General features: G+C 35.8%; 1 protein-coding gene across 1 annotated transcript; it reads right to left on the bottom strand.

Annotated features, from left to right (window-relative positions):
- Positions 1-421: 421 nt before the first annotated feature.
- LOC149374365 (uncharacterized) lies at positions 422-3,209 on the bottom strand. Its single transcript, XM_089593658.1, has 6 exons — positions 2,534-3,209; positions 1,758-2,231; positions 1,559-1,705; positions 1,272-1,498; positions 628-1,202; positions 422-545 (listed from the first exon to the last, which is right to left on the bottom strand). Exons 1-6 carry the CDS (start codon positions 3,207-3,209, stop codon positions 422-424), a joined length of 2,223 nt encoding a protein of 740 aa, XP_089449784.1.
- Positions 3,210-27,100: the final 23,891 nt, after the last annotated feature.

The following is a 27,100-nucleotide window of genomic DNA, read 5'->3' on the forward strand; positions in this document are numbered from 1 at the left end:
ACGATGTTTATGTGAACATGACGAAATCTGTCGTCCGGAGCTATAAATTGACTGGGTTCGTTTTTAACATGACGAGAGACCTTAGATTGTTGGCAATCGAGACAGCCATGAAACCAAGATTTTATATCTCGGTGCATGTTGGGCCAAACGTATCTTTGACGAATCAGTTGATCTGTAACTTTAGCGCCAGGGTGAGAAGAACTATGAAAAAGATCAAAAATTCGTTTACGTAAAGCTTTTGGAACGTAGGGACGAAGAATTTTGCCCGTGAGGTCGCAAAAGAGACGAAGATGCTCGTGACCTAGTTCGATGCTTTTAAGTTTTAATGAGCAGTCTGAAGACTCGAGGAGTGACTTTAACTCGACGTCGTGCTGCTGATGCTGAACAAGTTCGGGCATCTCGATATCAGTAGGTAGGCGAATCATGTCGACGCGAGAGAGAGCGTCTGCTGCGACATTATCTGTGCCGGGTTAATGTTCGATCTCTGTGGAATATTGAGAGATGAAGCACAGCTGTCGACAGTGACGAGGAGAGGCTTTGTCAGCCTTTTGCGCGAAAGCATAAATCAGGGGTTTATGGTCAGTGACGATTTTAAAGCACCTACCCTCAAGAAAATATTTAAAGTACTTTATGGACGTGTAAACAGCAGTGAGTTTTTTATCATAAGCGCTATATTTGCACTGAGCCGGAGAGAATTTTTGCGAGAAAAACGCTAAAGGGTGCCAAGTTCTATCAGTCAACTGCTCGAGGGCTGCACCCATGGCAAAGTCTGAGGCATCGGTTACAAGACGCGTAGGAGCAGTGGAAGAGGGATGCACGAGATGACAAGCGTTAATAAGACTATTTTTGGTGTCCTCGAAAGCCTTTATGGATTCTTCCGCCCAATCAATTAGCTGGCGATCGTTTTTTTCGGAGTCGTGCGTGAATGCATAGAGAGGAGCCTGAACAGATGCAGCATTGGGAAGGCTGCGCCAATAAAAATTTACAAGGCCCAAAAACCTTCGGAGCTCGAGAACCGTTTTGGATCTGGGGAAATCGGCAATGGCCTGAATTTTCTCTTTGCACGGCCTTGAGCCATCCTGATCGATGAGGGGGCCAAGAAAAACGATTTCCGATTTGTGAAATTCGCATTTGGCTAGATTAAGGCGGAGGCCGAATTTTTTGAGACGCTCAAAAACCGTCTTGAGATGAGACTCGTGTTCCTCGGGAGAGGAAGAGAAAACTCAAATGTCATCAAGATAAACAAAAATAAAGTTCAGATCACCCAAAGCCTGATTGATATATCTTTGAAAGGACTGCGACGCGTTGCGGAGGCCAAAAGGCATGAAAACATATTCAAACAAACCAAACGGGGTCGTGACTGCAGTCTTAATAATGTCCGTAGGCGCGATAGGGATCTGGTAATAGGCTCTGTAAAGGTCAAGTTTTGAAAAAACTTTTTTACCCTCTAAGAGAACAGAATAATTGTGAAGGTAGGGTATGGGGAACTTATCGGGAACTGTGCAAGAGTTTAGACGGTGATAGTCCCCGCAGATTCTTCAAGAGCCATCCTTCTTACGCACCATGGGAATTGGGCTGGCCCAGGGGCTCTTGGAGTAGCGGCAAGTACCATTTCTGACAAGCTGCTCGAATTCCTCTTTGGCTATTTGGTATTTTTCGGGATCGAGACGACGCGTGCGTTCGGTGACCGGTGGACCGTGAGTTTCTATATGATGAAAAACGTCTTTAGCCGTAATAAACTGAGCAGGTTTTTTTACCTGTGACTTCAGGGAAGTCAGCAAGAATTTGAGAAATTCGAGAGCTAGAAGAAAAGAGGCTGACTATGGGCGAGTCGGCCTCTCTGAGACAGCCAATTGAGTAGGAGTTCGAGTGAGGGTCAATGAGCCTGTGGCGCGGAACGTCAACGATAAGACCATAAAAGTGCAGGAAGTCTGCCCCCAAAATAGGGCTAGGAACGCCAGCACGATGGAATTTCCAGGGGAAACGGCGTTTCAAGCGCAGATTAAGCGCCAGGTCTACCTCACCGTAAGTGTGGATTACGGAATCATTGGCTGCGAACAATTTAAAGTCAGTGGGTCTAGCTGAAGGATCAGTCTTGGGCAGCAAGGAGATTTCTGCTCCTGTGTCAACAAGAAAAAGAAAACCAGACGAGATGTCGCGGATATGGAAGCGTCTTGCTCCAGAAGAAACCTCGCTCGCAGCTTCCACGCGAGGGGGAGAACCTAGTTTTCCTGTGCCTTAGGCCAAGAGCAGTTGCCCTTGCAGCGAAAAGCCCTAGCGCCATACTTGCGATGGATGTAGCAAAGACCATCAGATTTGGGGCCGGGGTTGGACTCAGACTTAGTGTCATTATTGCGGCGAGAGTGGTCGTTACGATTACGCGACTTTGAGCGGCCGCGGGAGGGGCTGATCCAATTTTTACCCATAAGGAGATCGACACTTTTTTTTAAGGTATCAACATTGTTTGATAATTTTTCAAAAAGCTGAAAGGATCGATCATCCATGGACGAAATCGAAGGGTTTGCTACCGGGCTAATGGGTCGGGTCGTGGCTTGGGCATGAGTTTTGACAGCGGAGATATTCGTGTGTTCGGAGGCGAGGGAGTCACAGTACCTGTCTGCTGCCTCTGCTAAAGCTGTCAGGTATGTGATATTATGGATCGAAAGGGCTGCGCGACAACCGGGAGAAAGTTGCTCCAGGAACACGATCCTGAGGACCTCCTCCCCACAACCTGTCTCCAAGGCACGCATTCTGCTCAAAATCATGGACGGTTTGCCTTCTAGCGAAACCTGGTTGCGCAAAAGCTGACGGAGACGCTGTTCCGACGAGCCCCCAAAAGTAGAAATTATGCGTTTTTTAATTTGCTCGTAAAGATCTGGAGGCCTCGGATGCAAATTTAATAAATCAAGAATGGACATCATAGAATCCGTATCTAATTTTTCGGCAATGTAATCCACTTTGGTCGCGGAGACCATGATACCGCAATTTCTAAGCGTAATTTCGGCTTGAGCAAACCACGCCTGAGGGTGAGAACGCATAAAGTTCGCTATTTTGGGTGCTCTCGCAGCAGCCACTACCTGAGGTGTCGGATTTTCGCTGTCGTCACCTCTTGCGTTTAAATTGTTAGATCTACCCTGCACCTGTAGTTCGAGCTCTGCGATTTTGTCCATTGCTCGCTTGAGTGATGCTTGTAGTTCTTCGGCGGACATGATTAAAAATTTCAATATAACAAGCCAAGTAAACAAACAAAACAAAAAAGTTTTAACGCAAAATGCACGACGAGAGTGTAGGACTGCAAGGGTTTTTGAAAAAAAATTGAAGCTACTCTTTTACCGACGGTTGCGCAGCAGGGTCAGGTCCCCACGGAAAAGGGAGGGTGGGACTGCAAATGTTAAAAAAAAAAAAAAATGGAGTATTTCAATTAAAAAGAAAAATAATAACGTTAAAAGTCTGAAAATACGTAGAGCCTCATGTTAAAATCGTGTTGAACGAGATAAAAATAAGCAAGAGCAAGCATGGCTTTAAGCAAAACACGAGGTGATTCCAAGAAAATGCTGAGAGTTATACACGCGATCGCGCGTCGAGACACGACATAAAATACGCAAGTTCACGTGGGCCCGCGCAAAGGCTGTAATTGTAAACAACGCGAGAAAAAGTATATATGTATATACAAGTAATCAAGCCGGTACGCAAAAAAAAAAAAAACAAAGCATGCAAACACTATTGAATCACCTTAATTATAATTGCAAATGTCCGGCGAAATCACACTTCGCAAGGTCACGCATAAGTACCTGCAGGAGCTGCGGCAAGACGATGAGCTGAGGGCCACTGCAAGCTGGAACTGGTATGATGAGCAGCATCGATGATGGGCTGTTGCTGGGCAATGCCGTTGGCCGGCGTAAACACGCAAGAATGCTGCACGGTCAAGATCACTGTACTGGAAGCGTCCGGAAGGGCTCGGATGGCTCGGTGATTTTGGCGTCGAGAGGCCGAGACGATGTATTTCGGGAGAATCATTGACGAGGTGTTAGCGTGCGCCCCAGGAAAGCTGGCTCTCGATAGGCAACAATAATGGCTGCCTAAACACAAACTTGCTGCTTACATCTTCCGGGAAGTATGATAATACCTTTCTTCTTCCTCGAGACAGTCGGGGTCACCAATATGGGATATGATGTATATGTGGCCTATGAATCGGCTAGAGGTGGCAGTCTCATGGCTGCCGTGTCCAGGAGTTGAGGAGGAAGGTGAAGTAATTAAACGCTTGTTAACATTAACAAGAAAAGGTTTAATATTCACTGGTAAGAAAGGGCTTTTCAAGGAAGCTACAAAATGTGTGCTCGCAATGACGGTCGAGACTTCTCTGCTCGCGCAGTGAACTGCGCGGCGAGCAGAGACGCTGGAGAAAGAGAAGCGAAGGAAGGCTCAAGAGCCTACTCTTTTACCGACGGTTGCGCAGCAGGGTCGGGTCCCCACACTTGGCAGGCACTTAATACTTTTTCGTAAATACTTGATGGGCATTGAGCAGGTACTGGACGAGCACATATCGGTCACTTTATGGGCACTGCATGTATAGGTAATAGGCACTTGGAAGGTTTTTAACGGGCACCTGATAAGTATATTTACTACCGCCCTCTCATCTTGTCATCACCCAAGACGCACTGAGTAGAGCACCCTAGCGTTTCGTGACGTAATTTTGATTTGGTTTTTTTGTCAGTTTTTTTAAATAATATGCTGTAAGTAAATTTAAAAAAGTATTGTAATTTTGAAGAGTACCGTGCGTTATTGAATAGTAGTTTGATGCTCGATGACCCTAAAAAAGACCAGTAAGCTAAACTTTTTTATGACTAAAGTTTCCAGCAAATCTAACTGCGTATATATGTGAGGATGATCTTCTCTGGACTTCTTTTTTCTGGACTTCCATTTTGTAGCACAAAAATAATCGAGGGAAAATCTACGACGATAGTATGAAGTATAAAAGCTAGTAATCATGCTCGTTTTTAACGTCTTTAAACACATTAATGGTCTAAAGACCGTTTTTTTTCACAGTGATCAGTCGATTTGGCAACTTAAGTTAAGGAGGTTGGTCCAGGTTGCATACCTGTAGGGAACTGTGCCATTTGCTTAAGTTCATTTCTTCTTCAAAGCTTCTCCACTAAGTTGCTAGATTTGCCTAGTGCAAATATCGGAGGATATCAGTGCCTCCTTATTGAATACTTGAAGTCAAAAGGATAATGAAGGATCGTTGGTAGTCGGGATCACCAGCCTCGCAACAAACAACTCCACTCGTGACATCTGCCTCTGAAAGTCTGACTTGACGCAATAGTGGCTGGCTTTTCAGTGTGGGTACTACAACGCTACCACTTGACAGCGTTTGACTCTTTATTGTAGGCGCAGTAGTAGGTCTCAGCTGGCGTGAGTTTTCGTGAGTAAAAGACACCGGGCGCCACTCAGAGTCGATGTGATGGTCAAGAACTGCTCCAATGGCTGAGTCTGAGGTATCAGTGGATAGAGCCAGTGGTGCATATGGAGACAGTTAAGGGATACGGAGGCATCTCGCAGAGCATTTTTACAGTTTTTAAATGCTTGATCAGCCTCCATGTTCAAGAGAAACTTTGCCTTCTTGTTCTTGGGGGCTCCGACAAGCATGTTGTTGAGCGGAGCTTGTAGGATGGCTATGTTGGGTGTGCAGCGTCGATAATAATTCGTCATACCTAGAAACCTGCAAAGTTCTCGAATGGTTGTTGGCTTCGAGAAGTTATCAATGGCGTTCATCTTGTACACTGTTAGCTTAAAACCCTCGGGTGACAGCGAGAAGCCCATAAAATTAACTTGTGTTCTCCCAGGTTACACTTCTCTAGTTTCACGTGGAGCCTTGTAGCTTGAATCTCAAAGAGCTTTTTTAAGTGCTGTAAGTGTTTTTCATGACTCTTGGATACAACAATAATATTGTCCACGTAGCATGAGCGAAACGGAGGTCTCGCAAGAGCAAGTCCATAAAGCGCTGGAAGATCGGAGTGGCATTTTCAAGATCCATAGGCATACTTAAAAATTCATATAGCCCGAAGGGCGTTGCTACAGCGGTTTTGCAGATGTCTTCTTTTGTTCGCACTTTCTTGCCTCCATACCAAAGTGGTGGTGATAGAATAAGTAGCCATTCCGTGAGAGAGTGGGCAATAGCTTTTGTATCGTCACCAGGAGTTGAGTAATGGTGGCGCATGAAACAGCCATATTCATGGCCTGAGCTGACAAAGCAGCTTCAAAACCCGGTGACGACGAAGCAAGATATGGTGAAGGAGACCGTTAATACTCATGTGACACAACAGCTACGATGAAGTGCGACTGTTAAGGTGCAGCTGAGTAAAAATCGTTTAAAAGCACTTTTCCTGGGTATCGGCAAAACGCGCGATCACATGCCTTTTTAAGCACTCATACCTTTCTGTTCTTGGCTCAGCCCGGAAAATGTCTAGAAGCTCTTACGCAATCTCGTAGTCTAGAGCTGCCATGGACAGGTTACAACTTCAGGGTCACCACTTTAGAGTTTAGGGTAAAAGTACACAATGAGTCACACGCTGAATACAAAGTATGCACTTAATATTTATTAATACATCATAACTCTATTTCATTAAATCACAGATAAATGTGAAATCACTGTGAGAGTTATTGACGCGTGTTCAACGTACGTAGTTGAGCGTGATGGTCGTTTGATGGTAAGAAGAACCAATAAGATACATGGTAATTTTCTAAGTGTAGGAACTTATTATAGCAATTGGCCAGTGATAATACTTGCATTCATTCCTTATTATTATTCTCAATGAGGGAAAGCTATTTGTGGATAGCTCGACTCTTCCATTTTCAATCTTGGTATACGGAGATCGTGCTGGAGGAATGTACGCCACTGGCTGAAGAATATCTTGTTTTCAGGTCGTTTCCCAGATAACTCATCACTCACCGTTTGCATGGGAAGTGGGCCTGAAGAATAATTTTTCTTGTGTTATTCTGTTAAGATAAACCACTAAAGAGAAGGCTAATGACATTTTATGATGATCTGGCAGCTAAAACTTCTAACTTTAGTTTTTCGTTGCTTGTTGTTGTAGCAAAAATGGCTCTGGTAGCATTGGGTCGGTTAGAAGAATGGCCATGAAACCCTGAAGTGTTTGAGCATATTGCCCTCTGACTGAACGACGTCTCTCGGTATTACACCCGAGACTTTGGCATTCAGGAGGCCCATTTTTTTCTAGCACTTGGTAATTTTGGTGGTTAAGGGTTGATTTAAATATTATTCACTCATATAATAAAGAAGCTTGTCGTTAGTAGCCGGAAGACTGACAAGTGATAATTACTTGCTTGGCCTTTGGCCCGCAATGGTGGATACTTGCCATGTCGTTGACGGGCACTTAGCAGGTATTTGACAGGCACTGAACGGGCAAATGGCTGGAGTTTTATGAAAACTTAATGAGTTGCATAATGAAACTGCAGTATTTATGTGAGCTTCCGCTGAAAATCATAAGAAAATGGATATTTCAGTACATTACATAAATTTACTGCCTAGCTAACATATATTGCATGAATCTCATCGCAAGATCGTTGTACTTTTTCTACGTGATAATAACTTTTATTTTTAAACTTCAGTTCCTTTCATTTTTTAGCAACAAAATTAATACGGGTGCACTAGTGCGTATCATGGCCCTTAAATTAATGGCCTTGATTATCACTACTCAGTAGCGTACCCTACCTCAATCTCTTCTTTTCTGATATTAACATTTACATCGAACAGGACAACAAAAATTACGTAAATAAGGGCTATTCTGAAACCATGGGTGCTTTCCATTACATGTAGTACTTTATACGTTTTGGTATATCTATTTTTATGTGAGTGTGTAAGCATTATTTTGTATAGATGTACGAAATACACGTGAGTACCACATTAAGTGGTAAGAGCCTCCAGCGACAGAATAGCTTCCATTACTTAACTCATTCTGTAAGGTGAGCTTTTTAATGAGGAAATTCTTCTGTGGCTTGTATTGTAGTGTAATTAACTTATATTTACATTAATGAGTGTATTAGTTTCATGTTGTACGTAGCCAAATGATAAATAACAATTTTTAATACAGTTGATCACTCATATTACCAAAAAAAAATTAAGTGTATCAAGAACCTTATACTTATATTTTAATGTAGAATCCAACCCCCCATAGCTTTATAAACTAATCTTTTATTAATTTATTGTAAGTAGAAAGTCAATTTTACGTCTTAGTAGTACAGAAAACTATAAAAAAGAGCCTTCTAACTGTTTTCCGTGCGATGAGAAATTAAAGAAACAAGTGTCAGCATTTTTCTTTTTTAATTCTTGGGAATATCAAAAAGGTTTTTAAAAAGACTTGTTCTGCAAAATTTATGGAAAGTAAAAGTCACCGATTTTGAAAATTCTTTTTAACATAAATTATTCTGACTCAATGGTAATAACGTTGTATATAATCTGACGTAGCCGTGTAATTTTTCATCGAAAGTAAACAAATAACTCAGTTTACACAAAATGTGTCGTTTTAAGTGTTAGTTACAATCACTATACAGATTTCTAAAGTAAAACGTGCAATCGTTACTATTAGATTTACGTTGAAAATTATACTTATAGTTAAATGTCATATTCAAGTTATTTTAATATTTTGCCACCACGTGTTTAACGATAAATTAATATTGTACACAACCATTTGTTGGCCATTTCGAAGCAATTTTTCGCATACTTCATGCTTAAATAATACCTTAGACAGAAATGCCACTCACAACTAATAGGAATATTGAATCTATTGTACGATTCTATTATAAGATTCTGTGATAATATTTATTATTATCACAGAATTATTATAAGATGTATTGAAACTATTACCAGAGCTGTTATAATATTCATTATTCTAAGATCTGTAAAAGTAATAGCAGATATTTTCTCCGTTAATCATTAAAAAAAGATTGTATGCTTCTAAGTAATTTCTTGGTATTTTGAAATAATTCTTATGCAATTGTTATATTTAAAACTAGCAGCCTACCCGTCTTAGTTTCGACCAAGACTCACTTAATAGAACACCGTCGTGTGTTGACGTGTAATGAGAAACTATTTCAGTTGAGAATTTCACATCTATTTCTGATATAGCTGTAAAGATTTAAAACTCACAGAAATGATGTAACCAAGAAAGTTCTTTTTCTGGTACCTCACAATTTTATTATTACAGCTACAAAGTCCTGGAGCCTTATCTCCACATTTCTTATCGTGACAAAGGTATGAATACATATTCAGCTTATTTAAAAATCTGAATGATTCGAGAGATCACTATAAGGGTCATAGTAAAAAGCTTATCACTTACTAAATAAATTCTTTACTTATTGATTTTAATGCTGCTTTAGTTTCAATAGATGTTTGCAGCATTTTCTTGATACCTAAAATTCAATTTATTAGATGCATTTTAAATTTTTCTTTTAATTCAACTTCTTTCAACTTTTAGCATAGTTAAGACTTTCGTGAGCTCTAAAGACTATTTTTTTCAACTTCATGAAGTTGTAATATATTTGTTGGTAAGGTAGTTCGAGGTTCAATGACCCTTAAAAGGACGAGTGAGCTTCTGAAGTAAACTCTGTCTTAACTGAAGATTCTAGCAAACGTTATTGCCTCTATACGTCAGGATAATCTTGTCTGACCTGTTATTGTAGCACCACACTGATCGGGAGAAAAACTATAACGTTTAAAGCTATAGAGCTAGTTGTAGAACTTTTTCTTAACGTCTCCTAGTAATAAAGCACTTTCTTTTTTTGCAAACTTAGTTGTTTTGGTGATCTTAGGTGGAGAGGTTGGTTCGTGACGTTGGTTGTGGTTGTCCGTACTCTTTAGGGCTGTCTTCCCTGGCTTCAAATTGAGATAGAAAATTCTCTGACGGCACCAGGACGGATGGTTAATCGGCCACAAAAGTCTGGAGTGTTGGAGCGGGTTGGGCTCTAGCTAGTCACGTCTCCTAGTGTTGCACTGGAGACATTAACGTTCTGAACGCCTATTTTTCTGTAGCACTCAGTTATTTTGGTGATCTGGCGTAAAAACCTACTTATTTTGCTGGCCCATGAAATAAGAGTGTCATTAGTAGCTAGGATGCCCAGCTGCACGACTAACAACTTTGTTCTTGGTGTACTGCCGATAAACAACAACGATAATCGACAATTCGATGAGGTATGTTACAACTACTCTCTAGTATCTTTGATTGCAGGTGGTTTAAATTTTACGTTTATACCACCTAGCAGATACTACTGAACTAAAATGCAAAGCTAGCTCATTTTAGCAGAACTTTGAGTTTATTGATCGCTATTATTATGAACAAAAAAAAACTGTGCAAAAACCATCTCAGAATTATCAAGAATCATTATGCGAAATTTCAGCAAAATCAGTTCAGTAGTTTTTGCGGTTAGCGATCACAACGCTTTGAGCGACTTGGCTTTATATATAAGTAATATAATTGATACAAAAAACTTATTAGATAAATCTTTTACCTTACATTTTAGCTACAAATGTAATGTTCATAATGCGGATGCTAGAGTCGTAGTTTTTTGATGATTTAAGTATTTTTTTACTATTTATGGTGTTAAGATATTAATATTAGATTGTAGGTATCGTAACTACGAAAATTTTTTTTTCTATTGCTACAACTTTTATATTGAACACTTACTTGGAAAATTTTAATTTTCTCTATTCCCAAGCCAAACTGAGTGAAATCCAAACAACATCCCATGCTACAATACGAGGAGATGTTTTATTGCAATCCACTAATAGTAACGGTGCTCTACAGCTCTGCAAACGCCTCGTACATGTCCCAGGCTATGATCCGAAAGCTTAGATTTGAACAGAACGTTTCTGGTAACGTAACACTGCTTATTAACAATTAAGTTAAATATTCAGATTATTTAGGTAAACATTCATTAAAAAATAGTTATTTGAGCTATGTTTGTGCCCATCTCGTTAACAGAAAAAGTTATTTCACACAACTTAACGTTGAATTTATAAGTGAATAAATACTGCTTGGGTCTCCTTGCTGAAAAAAGTGAATTTTGTTTCAAAAACATTTACAGTTAAATGAGTAGTGGTCAAAAAACTTGTACATATTTTCAACATATTATACATTGTTCTTTTACTTTTTTAATCTCTTATAATTCGAAAACGACATCCATGTCAGACGCAATTTCGCAAATGAAAATGAAAAAAAATACTTTCCATGCATGCCATGGACAAAACTCATCTTACATTTCAACAAAGTTAGGATTTAAAGTCTCATACTAAGCCATCTTACCGTTATTACATGAAGAGGCAGGGCATTTTATCTTGTAGGGGCAGTCTGGAGATAACTAAAAATTTCTACGTTATCAATTGGGTCAATCTGATTTTTTAGAGTTATAACATTATTTATTACGTACCTTGTTATTTTCTAAGAAAAATAGAATTTAACGAACATTTTTAACATTTCTAAGAATAAGTTAAGTCTAGACTAAGCAAGATTCATTGAACATTGGATGAGAAAGATGTGAATTTAGATGTAAAGCAAACTATGCATGATCTAATTTTTTACCCGCCTTGCTCTAAGTATAATTAATTGTACTAAAACGAATTTTGAATTGTTCTACGATGTTAAAAGAATGTACGTCAAATTTTTTGTTCGCCCAAAAATGACCAGAAAAAATAAATTACAGGTAATAAAAGTAATTAGTCACAGTTCAGTGGGGTAGGAAGCTAATAAATTTAATGTAAACTTATAGAAAAAGTCAGTGGAGTAGGAAGTGATAATATTTCTATTATGATCCTCTGTTGATACAATTTATTTGAAAAAGGGAGGTTATCGCATATTCTTTTTGTTCTAAGGAATACATGAAGCCTGAAAACATAAAAAATTAGATCATGTGTCAGTTCATGTTATTTTACGTCTTTCTAAAATTTTTAATGAATCTTGCTAAGTCTGGGCTAGAATGTTTTTTAGAACTGTCACAAAAGTGTGCCAATTTTTTTTTTCTCATTAAGTAGTAAGTTATTAAATAAATAATGTTATAACACTGAAAATTTATATCACCCTAATTGATAAAGTAGAAGACTTTAATTTTCCTCCAGACAACACTTGAATATAAAAAAATTTTACAAGCGGTTTTTTTTTCCAATATTTGATAAGAAAACTTTTTTTCATCATCCTCAATCTGACATGCTTACAGCACAAGATACGAAAAATCCATGTTATACAAGATGTGTTTCTTTTATTTAATTCAAACAAAGCTGTTTAAGGACTTCTTAAATTTTTTTTTAGAACATTGTTTACATACCAAAAAAAACCTAATCATTTATAACTTTAAGTGCAATCCTAAAATTAAAGTTACAGAAAAACTAACTGAGTGACGAATTATACATATAACGTGATAGTTAATGTATTATTGTATCAGCATATAGAGATTTTTAAATTTCTGAGTTAGTTGATCATTTTTTCAGCTTCAACCTTTTTGTAAGTATTACCTGTGTGTTGTTAAAAAATGCTACTTAGCACATTTACAAAAAAAAAAATTATGAAAGTCAATACAAAGAAGTCCTTGTTTGTACAGTAAGGTGATATTTAATAAACGTATTTTATAATGAAAAAAAAGACACTTATTTTGAACATTGACACTCAACGACGACCAAGTTCTGGAAGTAGAAGATCAAAAGTATTTGTCAATATACTACCTGACCTAGCCTTGGATCTCTTATCATATTCATTCTGTGCAACACTTACGCTATATCTTTTCTTTCAAAGACCAAGTTACAAATGATAATTTGTCTCGCTATTAGGTTGGTATCTACTCCCCACCCTAAATAAAAAATCTTACTTCAGATATCTAAAATATGTTATATCTAAAGACTGTTATAATATTCTTCTCAGATATTTACACTTAACTAACACATACCTTTGAGGTGCTTCCGGTGGCATTTGGTCTTCTATTATAATGCAAAGGGCTGCTGTGCTGGTTTTAACCCTGTTTAAATACTTATTAAAAAAAAGGTAATAATGATTTGTACTGGGTTATTGCTGTAGTTCGTACGGATTAAAAGGTGGGTCACAAATGCACTATTTACGGTCAACGGCAACTATTAAATATTACATGGCCTTTTTAGGATCACAGATGAAAACCACGTCGTTCGAATGTTGGCAGTAACACCAGTAAAAATAGTAACCCAGATGCAAGAGGAGCTCTACATTACGGAAAAAATGGTGTAAAGCGAAAATTAAAGCGAAAACAAGAGATCGAACAAATTCAAGCTTCTAAATGGAAGATTGCAAAAATACATTAAGTTTTTTTACATAAGTATGGAAACACGATATTGGATGTCGAGGATGGCATCAAAGCTGCTGAAAACACTTAAAATTAGCACCTACAGTTGTAGAAGCTGTTTTTTCTCCAAAAAGATTAAGTGATGTCCAAAGGGAGAATTTATAATCCTTGCAGCTCTGGAAATATAGAAAAAAAAATTTTTCATCAGCATGGTACAGGTGGCTAAAAGGACATTAAAAAAGGCGCTAAAGTTGATAACAACGAGTTTTGACTCTAACAATTCTAATGTTGCTATTTAAAGTGTTGTTACTACAAAAAAGTTAGACGTATTTATAGAAGTCAAGGGTATCAAGGATGCAATTTTATTTTTTTAGCAAGTAGAAAAGTCAGTAGCTGTATAAAATAAAAAAGAATTAACAGTAGAAATATTAAACTAGACGTCTAAGACCTTAATACCATTGCTAAAGAGGAAAAAGTTGAGGAAGCTTAGGTAAGGATTTTTAAATAAAAAAGGCAATGACTAAATAAGCATTTCTAAAACCTAATACCCGAAGAAACAGGATTGTACTAACAGTGGTAAACGAAGCAATCACAAGACAAGCAAAAATGTAGGCATTTTAAGAGGTAGCTTTGTAAGGTGTCTAATCTGGAGAAAAATCACAGTAAACAGATGTCACAGTGGTCTCAGATACAGACAAGTATCAGGTGACTGCAAAGAAAAAAATATGTCTAAGTTATGCTTTTAATATAAGAGCTCCAACTACTGAAGAAAAGAGAGCCACAGCCCAGCACGGTGTTATCTCTGCCCAATGGCAGAAAATAAGTAGAAAGCTGGCAGTAAAAGCTGCCCAACGTATAGTAAAACGCTAGTTGAGGCTAGATAAAAGGCTTAATTAGGGCGTATCTAAGTTAATAAGATCTTGAGGATAAGTATAGGTTAATTTAAGCCCATGCTGCGCTTAGTACCTATTAGCTAGAGAAATGATTAAGCACTTATTAGTGCTTGCAAAAATTTTACCCTGCAAAGGAGGTCTTAACATGTTTACTAGTTCTTAGGGACCTTAAGCTCTTTCCAGGACTCTAGAGAATTGGCACCTTTAGCAACTACTGTCAAGCTTGCTTGCTAATGCTAACAATACAACTATAAAATACAATGATTCTCCCGATGGCTACACCGTCAAGTAATGTTAATGTAGTTTTAGGATGGAAATACAGCCATACAGCAAGAGAAAAATTTTTAGTTTAAATTGGTGATCTAATTTAAAAAATCTATAAAGTCATTGTTAGCAGGTTCGGATTAGGCGGGTGACTTGGCGAATAAAACACACTCAAATATCAAATTGAACTTAAAAAACGTTTATTTATACTATCTTAAGGTTTGACTATCTTTACACTTTACTATCTTGAGTACAATCGATAAACGAACAGAAAAGGTAGGCTAAAACGTAAAAGAAAAGTAAAGACAGGGAATGCGTGTGTGTACAGACTGGCTGACTGCGCGAGAGTGAACAAAAACCGAAGTTACTTGACGCTGAAGTGCAGCGTCACAGCGTCTCGTCTTCTTTCTGTTGCGCATGCGTAATAATTCAGTTACGTGCGCCAACAATACATCTAACAGTCATCCACTACCGTAGTGCTTGTGGTGTGCGTTAATATGTTTTCACTTCCTCAGCAAAAAATTTGTATTTGTATTTGTTGGTCAGCAAGCTTTAGTAGCTTAGAGTTTGGTTCTGCAGTAATTACAGGGTTTTATCGACAACCTTATTTTTTTGACAAGTCAACGGTCTCTTTCATTTATCTCAGAAGATTTGACAGCATGTAGCTGGCAGCTATGCAAATACTATTGTTATTCAGATGAGCCACGGCCCACCTGGTAATGCTATTAAAATGCACGGAAGATGCTGGATTTTATGAGAGTACGTCTGCAGGCGTAACATTAATTAGACAATTATGATTATGTATTATTTCTTACAATTTATAATGCCTTGAGACTAGGTATCCTGCAAATTACTTTGGTACAAAATAATCTTGTATTTACAAAGTAACCCGACTCAAACAATCCCCATGTAGTGTTTAGAGTTTTTAACTCGGTTGATCATGTTATTGGATTGGCCTAACCTGCAGTCTCACTGTCTATGGTGATGAGTTTAATTTTATTTTCTGGATTAAGTCTGTTTCTAAAACAGTATGTTGCTTCTTGCTACAATGACATAATATACATGGCAGAAATTTCTTTATCATCTTTCAATCTGTTAGCTTCTAATACCTGTTGCCATAGATTAAACTAGCATAGCTCATTTTTTCTCATCAGACTTATTGCTTATTTCTCCGAGTAGTTAATAACTTGTCTTAGTAGGCTCATAAATAAGATTTTAAGTCCTTGTATATTTTGAAAGGTTAGACCTTTGTATAACTACTAATGCTTTTCCTACGAACTAAGAGCAAGCTAGTTTGGAAACATATGCCTACTCTGCTACAATTATTGTGTCTCTCACCTTATCGCAGCTTTTCCACATTAAAGTGAGTAGAATTTTACTCATATTGTACACTGAGACCACTATTAAGGTATATTTTGAGGTGGTTACTTGTGCTATACTTCATGTATTTCTTTATCTGGGTCAGCTGGCACTGAATTTTCTGAGTCGAGCGGTATTGTTTTTTTCTTCTCAAAATTGTTGGTCTGAGCTTGTGTAGCCCTCAATAGCCTTTTGGCTACAGCTAACTTTTTTTTGGAAAGTGTCTTTTAAATTACTTACATTAGCTGTAGCGTTTCCGCTAGAAAAGTTACATAATAAAATTTTATCTACACGTTGTTTGTTAGCTTTATTTTTTGATTTGGTAACAGCTTTTTCAATGTTATTTTTTTGGTCTCGTTCAGCCTTCACAGTTTTTTTTGAAAGGGCGTGTCTTGGTGCAACAAGATACAATTTATCTAACTGTCCACAAGGAGTCCTGGAACCAAGCAAGGCAGTGTATCTGTTGACTTTTATTCTCAAGTGCCTGAGTAGTTATGCTTCAGTATGATTGATATGCCTATTGATATGACCATGGGGTAAGAAGGCAAGGCTACCTTCACAAACCTTCAAGATGGCGTTGCAAGTTTCTGGTGTAACTCAGCCGCAACTAAATTTAAAGTATCTTCAGCTTAACTACAAGAATTATTTGATTTCTTGTTAGCTCCTGATTTTCAGTGCCGTAAGTACATTTCAGAGGGTTGTATCTCAAACATTCTTGCAAATTGTGGATACTATTGCAAAACATAAACTGGGTACAACTTTTTTGAATTTATTTAATGTTTGGGGTCTCACGTTTTGGTATGGCATCGGAAAAATACCACACACTCAATTTTGTGTCTTATACGAATCTATACAATAAAAAACACAAATTTATTTATTATTTAAACAGTATTTTTTTTTGGTGGGTGTCTTCGTTCCTTTAAACACCGTTTAATCATATTCACGGAGATGACCGTGATCACTGAAATTCTAAAATGCGTCAATTAGTTGTTGCTCTTTAGACCAATTTCCTTATTTATCCTTTCAATTCGTGAGGGAAATTGTACCCTCTAACACTTTCTGCCTCAAATAGTAGAAGAAAATGCGTTGCTTTTTTTGAAGCGAAACTTTTTATGGCACGTTGTAAATTTTTTCAAGCGACACGAAATTTCTGAGCCCCCCACCACTCCAGCCGCTCTCTCTCTCTCTCTCCGCGTCCCCCTTGCCACCTTATGCTGTACTAGCAGTAGATCCCTACCACTCAAGCCGCTCTCTCTCTCTGCCGGGTCCCCCTTGCCACCACATGCTATACTAACAGGCATCCCTACTAATCCAACTGCAGCCGCTCTCTCTCTCTCTCTCTCTGCCTCGTCCCCCTTGCCACCAGAGCAGTGCATATACGCGTAGAGTGGGACTTGGGACGGCCTTTTTCTCTGCCTCACTCCCCTTGCTACTACATGCTCAAATTTTTACATATATATATATATATATATATATATATATATATATATATATATATATATATATATATATATATATATATATATATATATATATATATATGCGTGTGTGTGTGTGTGTGTGTGTGTGTGTAATGAGGTATTATTTGTTATTAAATAACCTTAAATTCGTATTTTAGTAGTACTTTTCTGACATATGAGTTATAAATTGCGAAAAAATTGTAGTGTACGTTGAAAATTAATAGAGATGGCCACAAATTAATTTAAAGTGTTTTCATGACAACATAACCTCATAAAATAAGAGAAATCGTCATATCTCGATGGAGAAGCAAAATTGGACAAAAAATACCGATTTCTTACGGGTATCCTAAAGTGGAAATAAAATATTGAGACGCACAAATTGAGGTGTCATTTGTTATGATTACATAACCTCAATTCGTATTTGCGGTCTATTTTTATGAAATTGTAGGTCTATCTTAACTCGTAGCAATGACACATATGATTGCTTCTCATATAATTTTCTGTATAAAATAAGTTTAATATTTGATACTTGAAGTTTCACTTCAATCGTGGGTCCCACGACCAATTTTTTTTTTTTTTTATTTCACTAAGTGCAGCCCTTACTCATATCAACAGTTCTAGGAATTAATGTAGTTAAGGTTGGAGCATCGATTGTCGTTGTCTGTTTCACCAAAGGTAAAGTTGTTGGCTCCAATAACCACCATCGATCCCGTGCCGTTAGGATGTTTAGAACTTTTTTCACGAAGACTTTGTTTGGATTCAAATCTGTATTTCTTTTTTTTTGTTAAAGTAGCAAGAAAAGAGGACGAAGTTATGTATAAACATTCATCAAACTTTTGGTAAACTAAAAGGATAAGTTCCTAATACTCTCACAATTAGATATTTGCTAATCGCTTGTAGATGTTCGGCGGAAAGGCATCAAGGAAAATGACGTTACGTCTTTATATTTAGGCAAAAAAACAGTTGATCAAATTTAAAAAAAATCAATCTGATTTTATAAAACATACCGTTTAATAGGACTTCTTGGATTCTAGGATAGTTGAACAAATTCTACTTCAGTCACCCACTCCTCATTATAGCACTCCTAAACTCTAATTGACCATGCCTCGTAAATACGCATGTTAACAGTATACTAATTATTGTATTCCTATTAAAATACCTTTTAACACAACAAAAATGTTTGATAAATTTGATGTATTGTTTAACTCATATTTTAATGCAAGGAATTTCTGAAGCCTTCATATACTGCCAATAACTAGTATTCTTCTTAATAATATTGTCGTATTGAAGAGTTCTGAAAGCCAAACGTAAAAACAGTAAAGTTCTTTTTTTTGCGCAACGTACATTTTGTATGATACTCCTATTGCACTGTTTAGTACTCCTACTTTAACAAAATTAAACTAAATAATATTGACTTTTGACTGGTACAGTATATAACCCTTTTTTTAAATGGATTAAAGTAATGCCCTAATATTGTCATATACTTTTAGAATAGCAAGGCATTATTGTATTTAATGTGACGTTTGCATGAAGTACCAGTCAATAGTCAATATTATTTAGTTAGATTTTGTTAAAGTACCAGTACTTAACAGTATAATACGAGTGTCATACAAATCGTACGTTGCGCAAAAAAAAGACTTTACCGTTTTTATGTTTGGATTTCAGAACTTTTTAAGGCTGCAGATTGATTAGGAATAATACTTTTTATTAGATGTATATAAAGGCTTCGGAAATTCCTTAAAATAAGATGTTAAGCCAACAGCACTTCAAACTTACCTAACCTTTTTGTTTTGTCAAAAGGTATTATTATGGAGATATTATTAATTTTTAGAAAAATACTATTTTTTAAATGCTTGTATTAAAAAACTTTAATACATTTGATACTGCTTCTACTAGAAAACACTGGATAAGAACAAAGTTAAAACATAATAGCTATGCCGATCAGCAATAGTTTCACTAAATTTCTACTTTAAGTAGCTCATAATAAGATGTTTCAAATATATGGATGTGCCCAGAGGTTAATTTGTTCAAGGAATTTATAAATTTACCGACCAAAATAAAACTTTTCAAAAATACTGTTTCAGAATGATCACTTATAATACGTTCTTCTTTATCTTTCTTTTATTAAACAACTTTATCAAATAATTCTCAGCAAATTTTCGTTAAATGTACTTAAATAAATTAAATTGTTTTCTTGAAGTCAAAACTTCAGTAATTGTACGCACCCAAAATCCCGAGTGTGTCATTCATTCAACTAGCTTTCATTCTTGTATCTTTTTTATACATTGATAAGAGCACGCAGTGGCTCAGTCAGCTAGGTTGTGGCACGTGTAGCAGGTCAGGCAAGTACTTCTGTGATCTCTCACATGTGCTTTTCCACCACTTAATGCTCCTTGAGGAGGATTTTAAGCGACCTTTTGGCAACTAAAATTGCCTCATTTCCCCCTACCCTCTCCTAGTAATGGGAGACCTCCCATCCCTTTCCTCATCCCTTTTGCAAGTGCTAAGTGCCCATAGTAGTGCCCTCATTAAAGGAGGCGGACATAGAGCACTATGATATTAAAAAAAAAACAGAATTATATATTGATAGAATCGAAGCTCGTCCAGTAATAGTTATTTAATAATCAAGTTGTTCTTACAATAAAAAGTTATTGATTACGAAAATACGTACGAAAATAGTTGAAGCGATGTACAAGTTACATGAACAATTGCTTTTACTAAACAATTTCTTCTTCCACTTCTTTTGAAAAAGTCCATTATAGGTGCATAATTATTGACTACGCAAATTGCTAAATTAAATGAGGCTAAGATTTGTTGTAAGTGGCTGTCTTATTGAATTATACGTAAATTAATTAATTACTCGACTTTGACAGATGATACACGGTAAAAAAAAATTTAAAATAAGGTTATGTTTTATTTGTCTGTCATCTGAGTTTTCTCTTACAGCTCCAAATTATGTGGCCAAATGTGGAACTAATTGATTATGAGGAACGGTAGAGTAAAGTGGCAATGCTTTTTTTTTAAAGTAAAATAGAGGTTTTTTTGTAAATTTTATTAATTAACGAGTTACTTGTAAGGATCTCAATATTAAGGCGGAAAATTTTGATTTTACTTTGATTATTAATTATTTATTATTTATAATTGATATTTATCATTAAACCTAGAAAGAGCTTGATGTTTATGACAAATTAAACGTAGAATAAGTTTGATTCTTATGACAAATAAAACGTAGAAAGAGTTTGATTTTTATGAAAAATTAAACGTAGAAAGAGTTTGATTATTATTTGTCCACGCAAACCGGAAAAACGGTACGAGTAATACCGTACCGCTGCTATTAAGGAATTATAAAATTTATTGCTGATAATTTATTTGTTTATTAAAAATTTCAATTTAGATGCCAAAGTTAAGGTGTTCACTTTTAAAGCGCACAAAATTCAGGATTAGAACAATAGGACTTGGATGTATTCAAGGTATTGAAACTTCCGTCCTTATTCAACATTTGCTGCTGAGTAAGTTTCCTACCTTCGCAACGCCACGTCTTGCCTGCCTTCATATTATGGCTGTGGGAACACACATACATACATTCACACGACTTCGATTCACCACATGTATATTCCATTATTTGTAATTTTGTTTCTATTGGACAATTTTACTATGAGAGAGTCATCCACCCACCCCCCTTTCTTCTGTGGCATGGTTGTTCTCTACTTTTATCTGCAAATCTACATGTTTCGGTTGGTAGGCATTATATCACTAATTGCCTACTAATATGATATTCTAGTGATTAGGTCAATAAAAAGAACCACAGAGTTACCTGCTCCAGGTTTCCTGGTTCCTGCTCCAGAGCTCAATGAATGTACAAATTAAATATATGTAAAGACAATGTATACTTATATTATGCACAGCGAAGAACTTCTGGACTTGATTTAAAAAACAATCGGCCTACGTACGGAAACATGGCAGTGCAGTGGATACTCTGTTTATTCTGCGCATAAGCTGAGCCTCAAAGGGCTGCTGTTTAGCTGAAAAAAAGTGACATTCTAATGCGAGTGTCAATCAAAATTTATCGAATCATAGATACATATTGCAGTGTTAATTTTTTAATTATTAATTCAGTGTTATTTTAGAAAAAACATCTTTATTATTATCAATCAATAAAATTTGAATTTAATACATTGTAAGTTCTTCCCTTAGTTCAATTTATGTAATTAAATAAAAATGTAATGATTAAAAACAGTTGATGATTTATTATTGCAATTGAAAATAGTTATTTATTCAATTCTGACGTAGCACCATTCCAACTTGATACTCATTATCTGCTTTAACATGCCTCCGTTCATAAAAATTGTCATTTATGTCTTGAGCAGCTATGTTTGGTATAGGCAGTCTAATAATACATAATAATAACTTTTTCGGTGGTATAAACTTGTTATTCTTAGCCATATTAATTATGTTATATTTTGTGAACGTATGAAAAAATCTTACCATTCAGATATCAGGAAGTTGTGCAATATCACACAAGCATTTATAATTTCAGAGCTAAAATGGGGATCATAGTGCAAGGCTCTTGCATTATATAAGCATCTCTACTTATTCTTTAACAATGCAAACGTCTGCTCTATTTTGCATCTGGCTCCACGCAAAGATCTATTGAAGTTATCTTCAGGAGATCGTTGTACAATATCCGGCATCGGGTTTAATAAGATCCGAGATGGTGTGTAACCCCCATCACCTTAGTAAAATAATTTTGATTTTATATTTGTCTAAAATAATAGTCCTCATTTACTTTAGTCAATTCAAAGCTACTTAGAAGAACGTGTGATTTTGTGTGTAGAATTATAAGAATAGAGAGCACGAGAGAGCAGTTACGCCATGATAAGACCATTGAGAGAGCGCCTACGTCTGACGGCCCCGTCTGTCTTTCTTTATGTGATTATAGTTTTTGCGTGGATAACCCTGTGCTTACGTTACATACCTTATATATTTCATATCTTAACTTATAAAAATAATGGGTCACGTGATGAAGCCTTATTATTAGTTGTGTGATTGGCTAAATAAGTAGTGGAATTTTTGTGGTTGTTGCAGGAGGCGCAGTCCCCTAAAATACAAGTAATATGTGACACTTATGTATTAGAGAGAAAAAGGCTTACGATAAAACTTTTTCTAAGCTCTCCTTTACTATGTATAAAATGTATATAACCTACCAAACAGTAGGGTCCCTCTTGTACGTTTTCCCTTAGATGATACATATAGTTCCGAACTACACTGCGTCGCCAAACATATCGATCGTTTGTGGATCCACTGCATATTCTTACAGATAATATTCTGTAATTTGTGTTACATATCTGGAGATAATAATAATATATAAATCATATATTTTTTGTGGATTTTGATATCGAAATTATACGTACCAATTGTACATTCAAAGAATGATTGTTTTTTCTATCCACGTATGCTTCTTCGTGGTCGCTTGGTGTAAAAATTTTTATCAGAGTACAATCAATAGCTCCAATGACCCAAGGAAAACCTAAGCGATGATCAAAACTAAAAAAGGAATCAATTACTAAGACTTTTTTTTTTAATTTTAATTTTTTTACAATTTTGTAATAAAACACATAAAATTCCAGACTCTACTTGTATATTTGCACGATCCTCGTGAGTCATAAGAAAACGAATATATCGATTTTTAAGTCTATTGATGGCTGTTATTACGACATGTAAATATTTACTGAAGGTGGGTTGGCTCATTGGATGCTGTAAATCATAACCAGCCCCTTCCTGATATGAGCCTTCAGCTAAAAATCTTAAAACAGCCAAAACTTGCAATCGAGGATCTATTCCTCATTCATGTACTGGCAGGAAATCTTCGATCATTTGAATAAATAACAAGGCGACTCTAGGATTCATCCTATAAATAGTTCCATTCAGATATATTTCAATTTTTACTGGGACATGCAATAGACTATTTTGTGTAGAATGGCCCATATGCACTTTTACAAAAAAATTACCTGTACATTTTTTTTAACACCTCATCTCCAACATTAAATGGATCAGAGCTATCTCTTAAAAAAATACGCCACAATTTCAACTGCTCTCTTGCTTTTCTTCTTTCTTGCCTTTCATTATTTAGGCCTAATAATACTGCCGCTATTCCGAGCATTCTCAAACAAGTTGTTTAGATTTAAATTTACTAGCTTTTAAAGAACGAACCTACAAAATACCGGAATTGACAATAAGTAATGTATCACCAAAAACTTATTAAAACAAAAAATAAACGAACACCGCATGTTGCTACCGTCTACTCTAAACATTTACGCATCCAACTTAGCTTGTCAGCTAACTTCAAGTTTTTGGTGGTTATCTTTTGTTGTTTTGTCAGAAACTCAAACGCCATCCTTGTTTGTGCCGAAAAGCTTTTGATTCAATCAAACAAATAAAAAAAAATTTGAACAGTTTAAGTCATGGGCAAGGTATCAAAGAATTCCAATAATAGTAAAAATGCTTGTCCGTAAGTGCAATCTTTATGTTTACTTGGTTTGTGTATATCTATTTTTTGGAGAATAAATTTTAAAAAGTTGATAAAATTTACCATATAACAACATAAAATTTCAGTACTACTATAAATATAAATATAAAATATTCTAAGTTATTAAAAATATAGGAAAGTTGAGAAGGCTAGAAAAAATATGACGCCCGCTCAGAAGGAAGCTCTGCTTGCTTATATGGAGAGCCACTCAAATCTCACAAGAAATACGTTTGTTGGACCAAACGGAAAAGAAGACCTCAGTAGGCAATGGGAATTTCTCGCCAATCTCCTGAATGAAATGGACGGTCCATCAAGAGATGGGACAGCTTGGAAAACAGTCAAATGCATCTTAATTTTTTTATTAAAAAAGCTTGGTGTTCAAAAATTTACACTAAAAAGTAAACACATATTGTTCTTTGGGAGGTAAAAAGAACCAATTTAAAAAGCGCTATAAAAGGTTCCAATACTGCGGAACGCTAAGAAAAGTATCGACTCTGTCGTGTGCTAAGAAAAGTACCAATCTAAGTCACATATTTAAATACTTTTTAATTTTCAGTCATGGAAGGACATTAAATCGAAAGCACGTCATGCGTATGAAGAACATCAATCTTAAAAAGCAGCTACAGGCAATAATGTAGAGAGCAAAATCGATTTGAACCCACAAATTAAAAAGATAATAAATATCATTGGGTGATCTCACAACAATGGTCTTCAGTTAACCAAAGAAGCGGGTTTGCCAAGTACGTATATTTGTCATATTTTTAAGTTCATTTTCATACCTAGAGCGTTTTTGAGAGGCTGGTGTGCCCTTGGTAGGAAAAGTAGGATTTACCACATAAGCGCCATCGCTCGGGGGCTACCTTACATCCCTTGGGCCGCAAAATAGCCCCAGAGACGATGGTACTTATCCGACGAAAACTATTTTTTTTTAACTCTTTTTAACGTATAATTTGTAAATTCTCTTTTTCTTATTAACATATTGTTTTAACTGTCCTTCGCTTTTTTGTTGTGTTGCAGGTTCTTCACATCAACAGAATTATGAGGTTATAAGTGACAGCAGTGATATCGAAATAATTGAAAATGGTATTTAATCATTGTCACACAAATAACTTTTGATTTTAAAAATATACATATAATAATTTTTTAAAACCATGTTTCCAGATGAGCCAAAAACTGATTTTTCGAAAACAGCCACAAGTGAATTAAATAAAAGCGAATCAAAGCCAGAGAGAACGGGAATTGATTTAAATTACTATATCGATTTGACAAATTATGGTAATGTACTACGCATATTTTAGTCAGATAAAAAAATTTAATAGTTTATTTTTAATTACAAAATTTAAAAGTACGTCCTCTAACTCTCCACCAGTGAACGAAGACGCAAAACCAATTTTTCGAGCTACAGTTGATCTTACAGAACTACGTATACGTAAAAAAATTTTTTTGTATTAATATTGTACTTCAATAAACTGTAAAACCATTTTTTAAATATTTTTTTAATCAAACTCCAATTTAATTACTGATTTGATTTGAATCTTAGCATTTAACTTTGTATGGCCATAATTTAACAAATTATTTTTTAAAACATATTTATGGGTACGTTTGTAGAACTGAGTCCACCAAAAGCTACAAAGGTTGAAAGTACCTATCAAGATTTAAATACGATCATTAGTTTTATGAAAGATGGTATGATTAAAGAATTTTAAATATTTAAATCCCAAACAAACCTATTGGGTATTTTTACGAAAAAAAATTTTAGGATTGCCTAAGCAAATGACGAATTTGGTAAATGTGGAATTCAAATGCGGAAAAGACGAGCCAATAAAAAAGACTTCAAAAAAGCAAGAATTAGTTTGAGAAAAGTTGAATGAAACATTTTTGAAAAAATCTGAGACTACTCCAGTCACGAGCTTTAAAAATAGATGTAAGGAAATTTTTCTTCTTTAAAATTTCATTTGTGATAATTTTCAATTTGAAAATGTATTTAACAACAGCAATGATAGATAATACAAACACTGCAGTAGATGCCGTCTCTCAAAATACATTTTCTGTCAATAAATTGATTGATAACTGAAAAGCATTCATGGTGACCCATGATAAAAATGATAAAAATAAAAATGACGAATGAAAAAAAATTAACCAAAATTTGATCAAAATCACTGAAGTCTTGAAGACTATATGTGAGGCTAAATTGAGTCAAGTTGCTGATAAAAGTTAATAGAAGGTATTAATTATAAAATTTACTTAGTAACTTACTTAATTATTTACTTTTCTAATTAATAACTAATACATATTCTTAGAGAAATGAAAGCATCGGAAAATAGAAAAGTATGCGTTGATTTATTTTTTTATCAGTATATTCGATAAATCTAATTATTAACACTACCAATTAAGATCCGAAGCAAGAGTGCTGTAATTTAATACTGATAAGCTGTCCAAGATTTTGATCCTGTTGTTCATTGTGGATGCGATAGCTACAGAATTAACAAGAATGCTTACGCTCGCTTACTGAATACAATTTTTATGTTCTTCCATTATCGTAACTGAATATTTGTCACTATTGTTTAGTGTAATGTAACAACATTGAAGCTTCATTGATTGATAATAATAAAGATGTTTTTTTTAAAATAACACTGAATTAATAATTAAAAAATCAATACTGCAATATTTATATATGATTCGATAAATTTTGATTGACACTCGCATGAGAATGTCACTTTTTTCAGCTATACAGAGTATTCACTGCACTACCATGTTCCCGTACGTAGGCCGATTGTTTTTCAAATTAAGTCCAGAAGTTTTTTACTGTGCATAACGTAAGTATACATTGCCTTTACATATTCTTAATTTGTACATTCGTGGAGCACTGGAGCAGGAACCAGAAAGGTTAATGATAAGTACTGTCAATTTTTCACGTGTGGGGATTGGCGCTTGTGTTATTTAATTTATTAAATAATAAAGTGACCAGTAAGAGTCCCGGATCGTGTGGAGATTGGTGCTTGTGTTATTTAATTTATTTATTAATAAAGCAATCAGTAAGCGCCCCAGGTCGTGTGGGAATTAGCGCTTGTGTTATTAAATTTTTTTATTTAATAATAAAGCAACCAGTAAGCGCCCCGGGTCGTGTGGGAATTGGCGCTTGTGTTATTTAATTTATTTTTTTAATAAAAAAGCGACCGTTAGGATCACCGGGTTATTGGGTTAAATAGCTTTGGGTTTATTTATTAATTTGTTATGTATGAAATACTGTCGTATTATCAGGGTTTTCACGTCTTGCTTCATGT

The sequence above is a fragment of the Copidosoma floridanum genome, unplaced genomic scaffold (assembly GCF_036245765.1).
Source record: "Copidosoma floridanum isolate Cflo_tuat_1 unplaced genomic scaffold, Cflo_Japanese_pri ptg000020l, whole genome shotgun sequence".
Lineage (NCBI taxonomy): Eukaryota > Metazoa > Arthropoda > Insecta > Hymenoptera > Encyrtidae > Copidosoma > Copidosoma floridanum.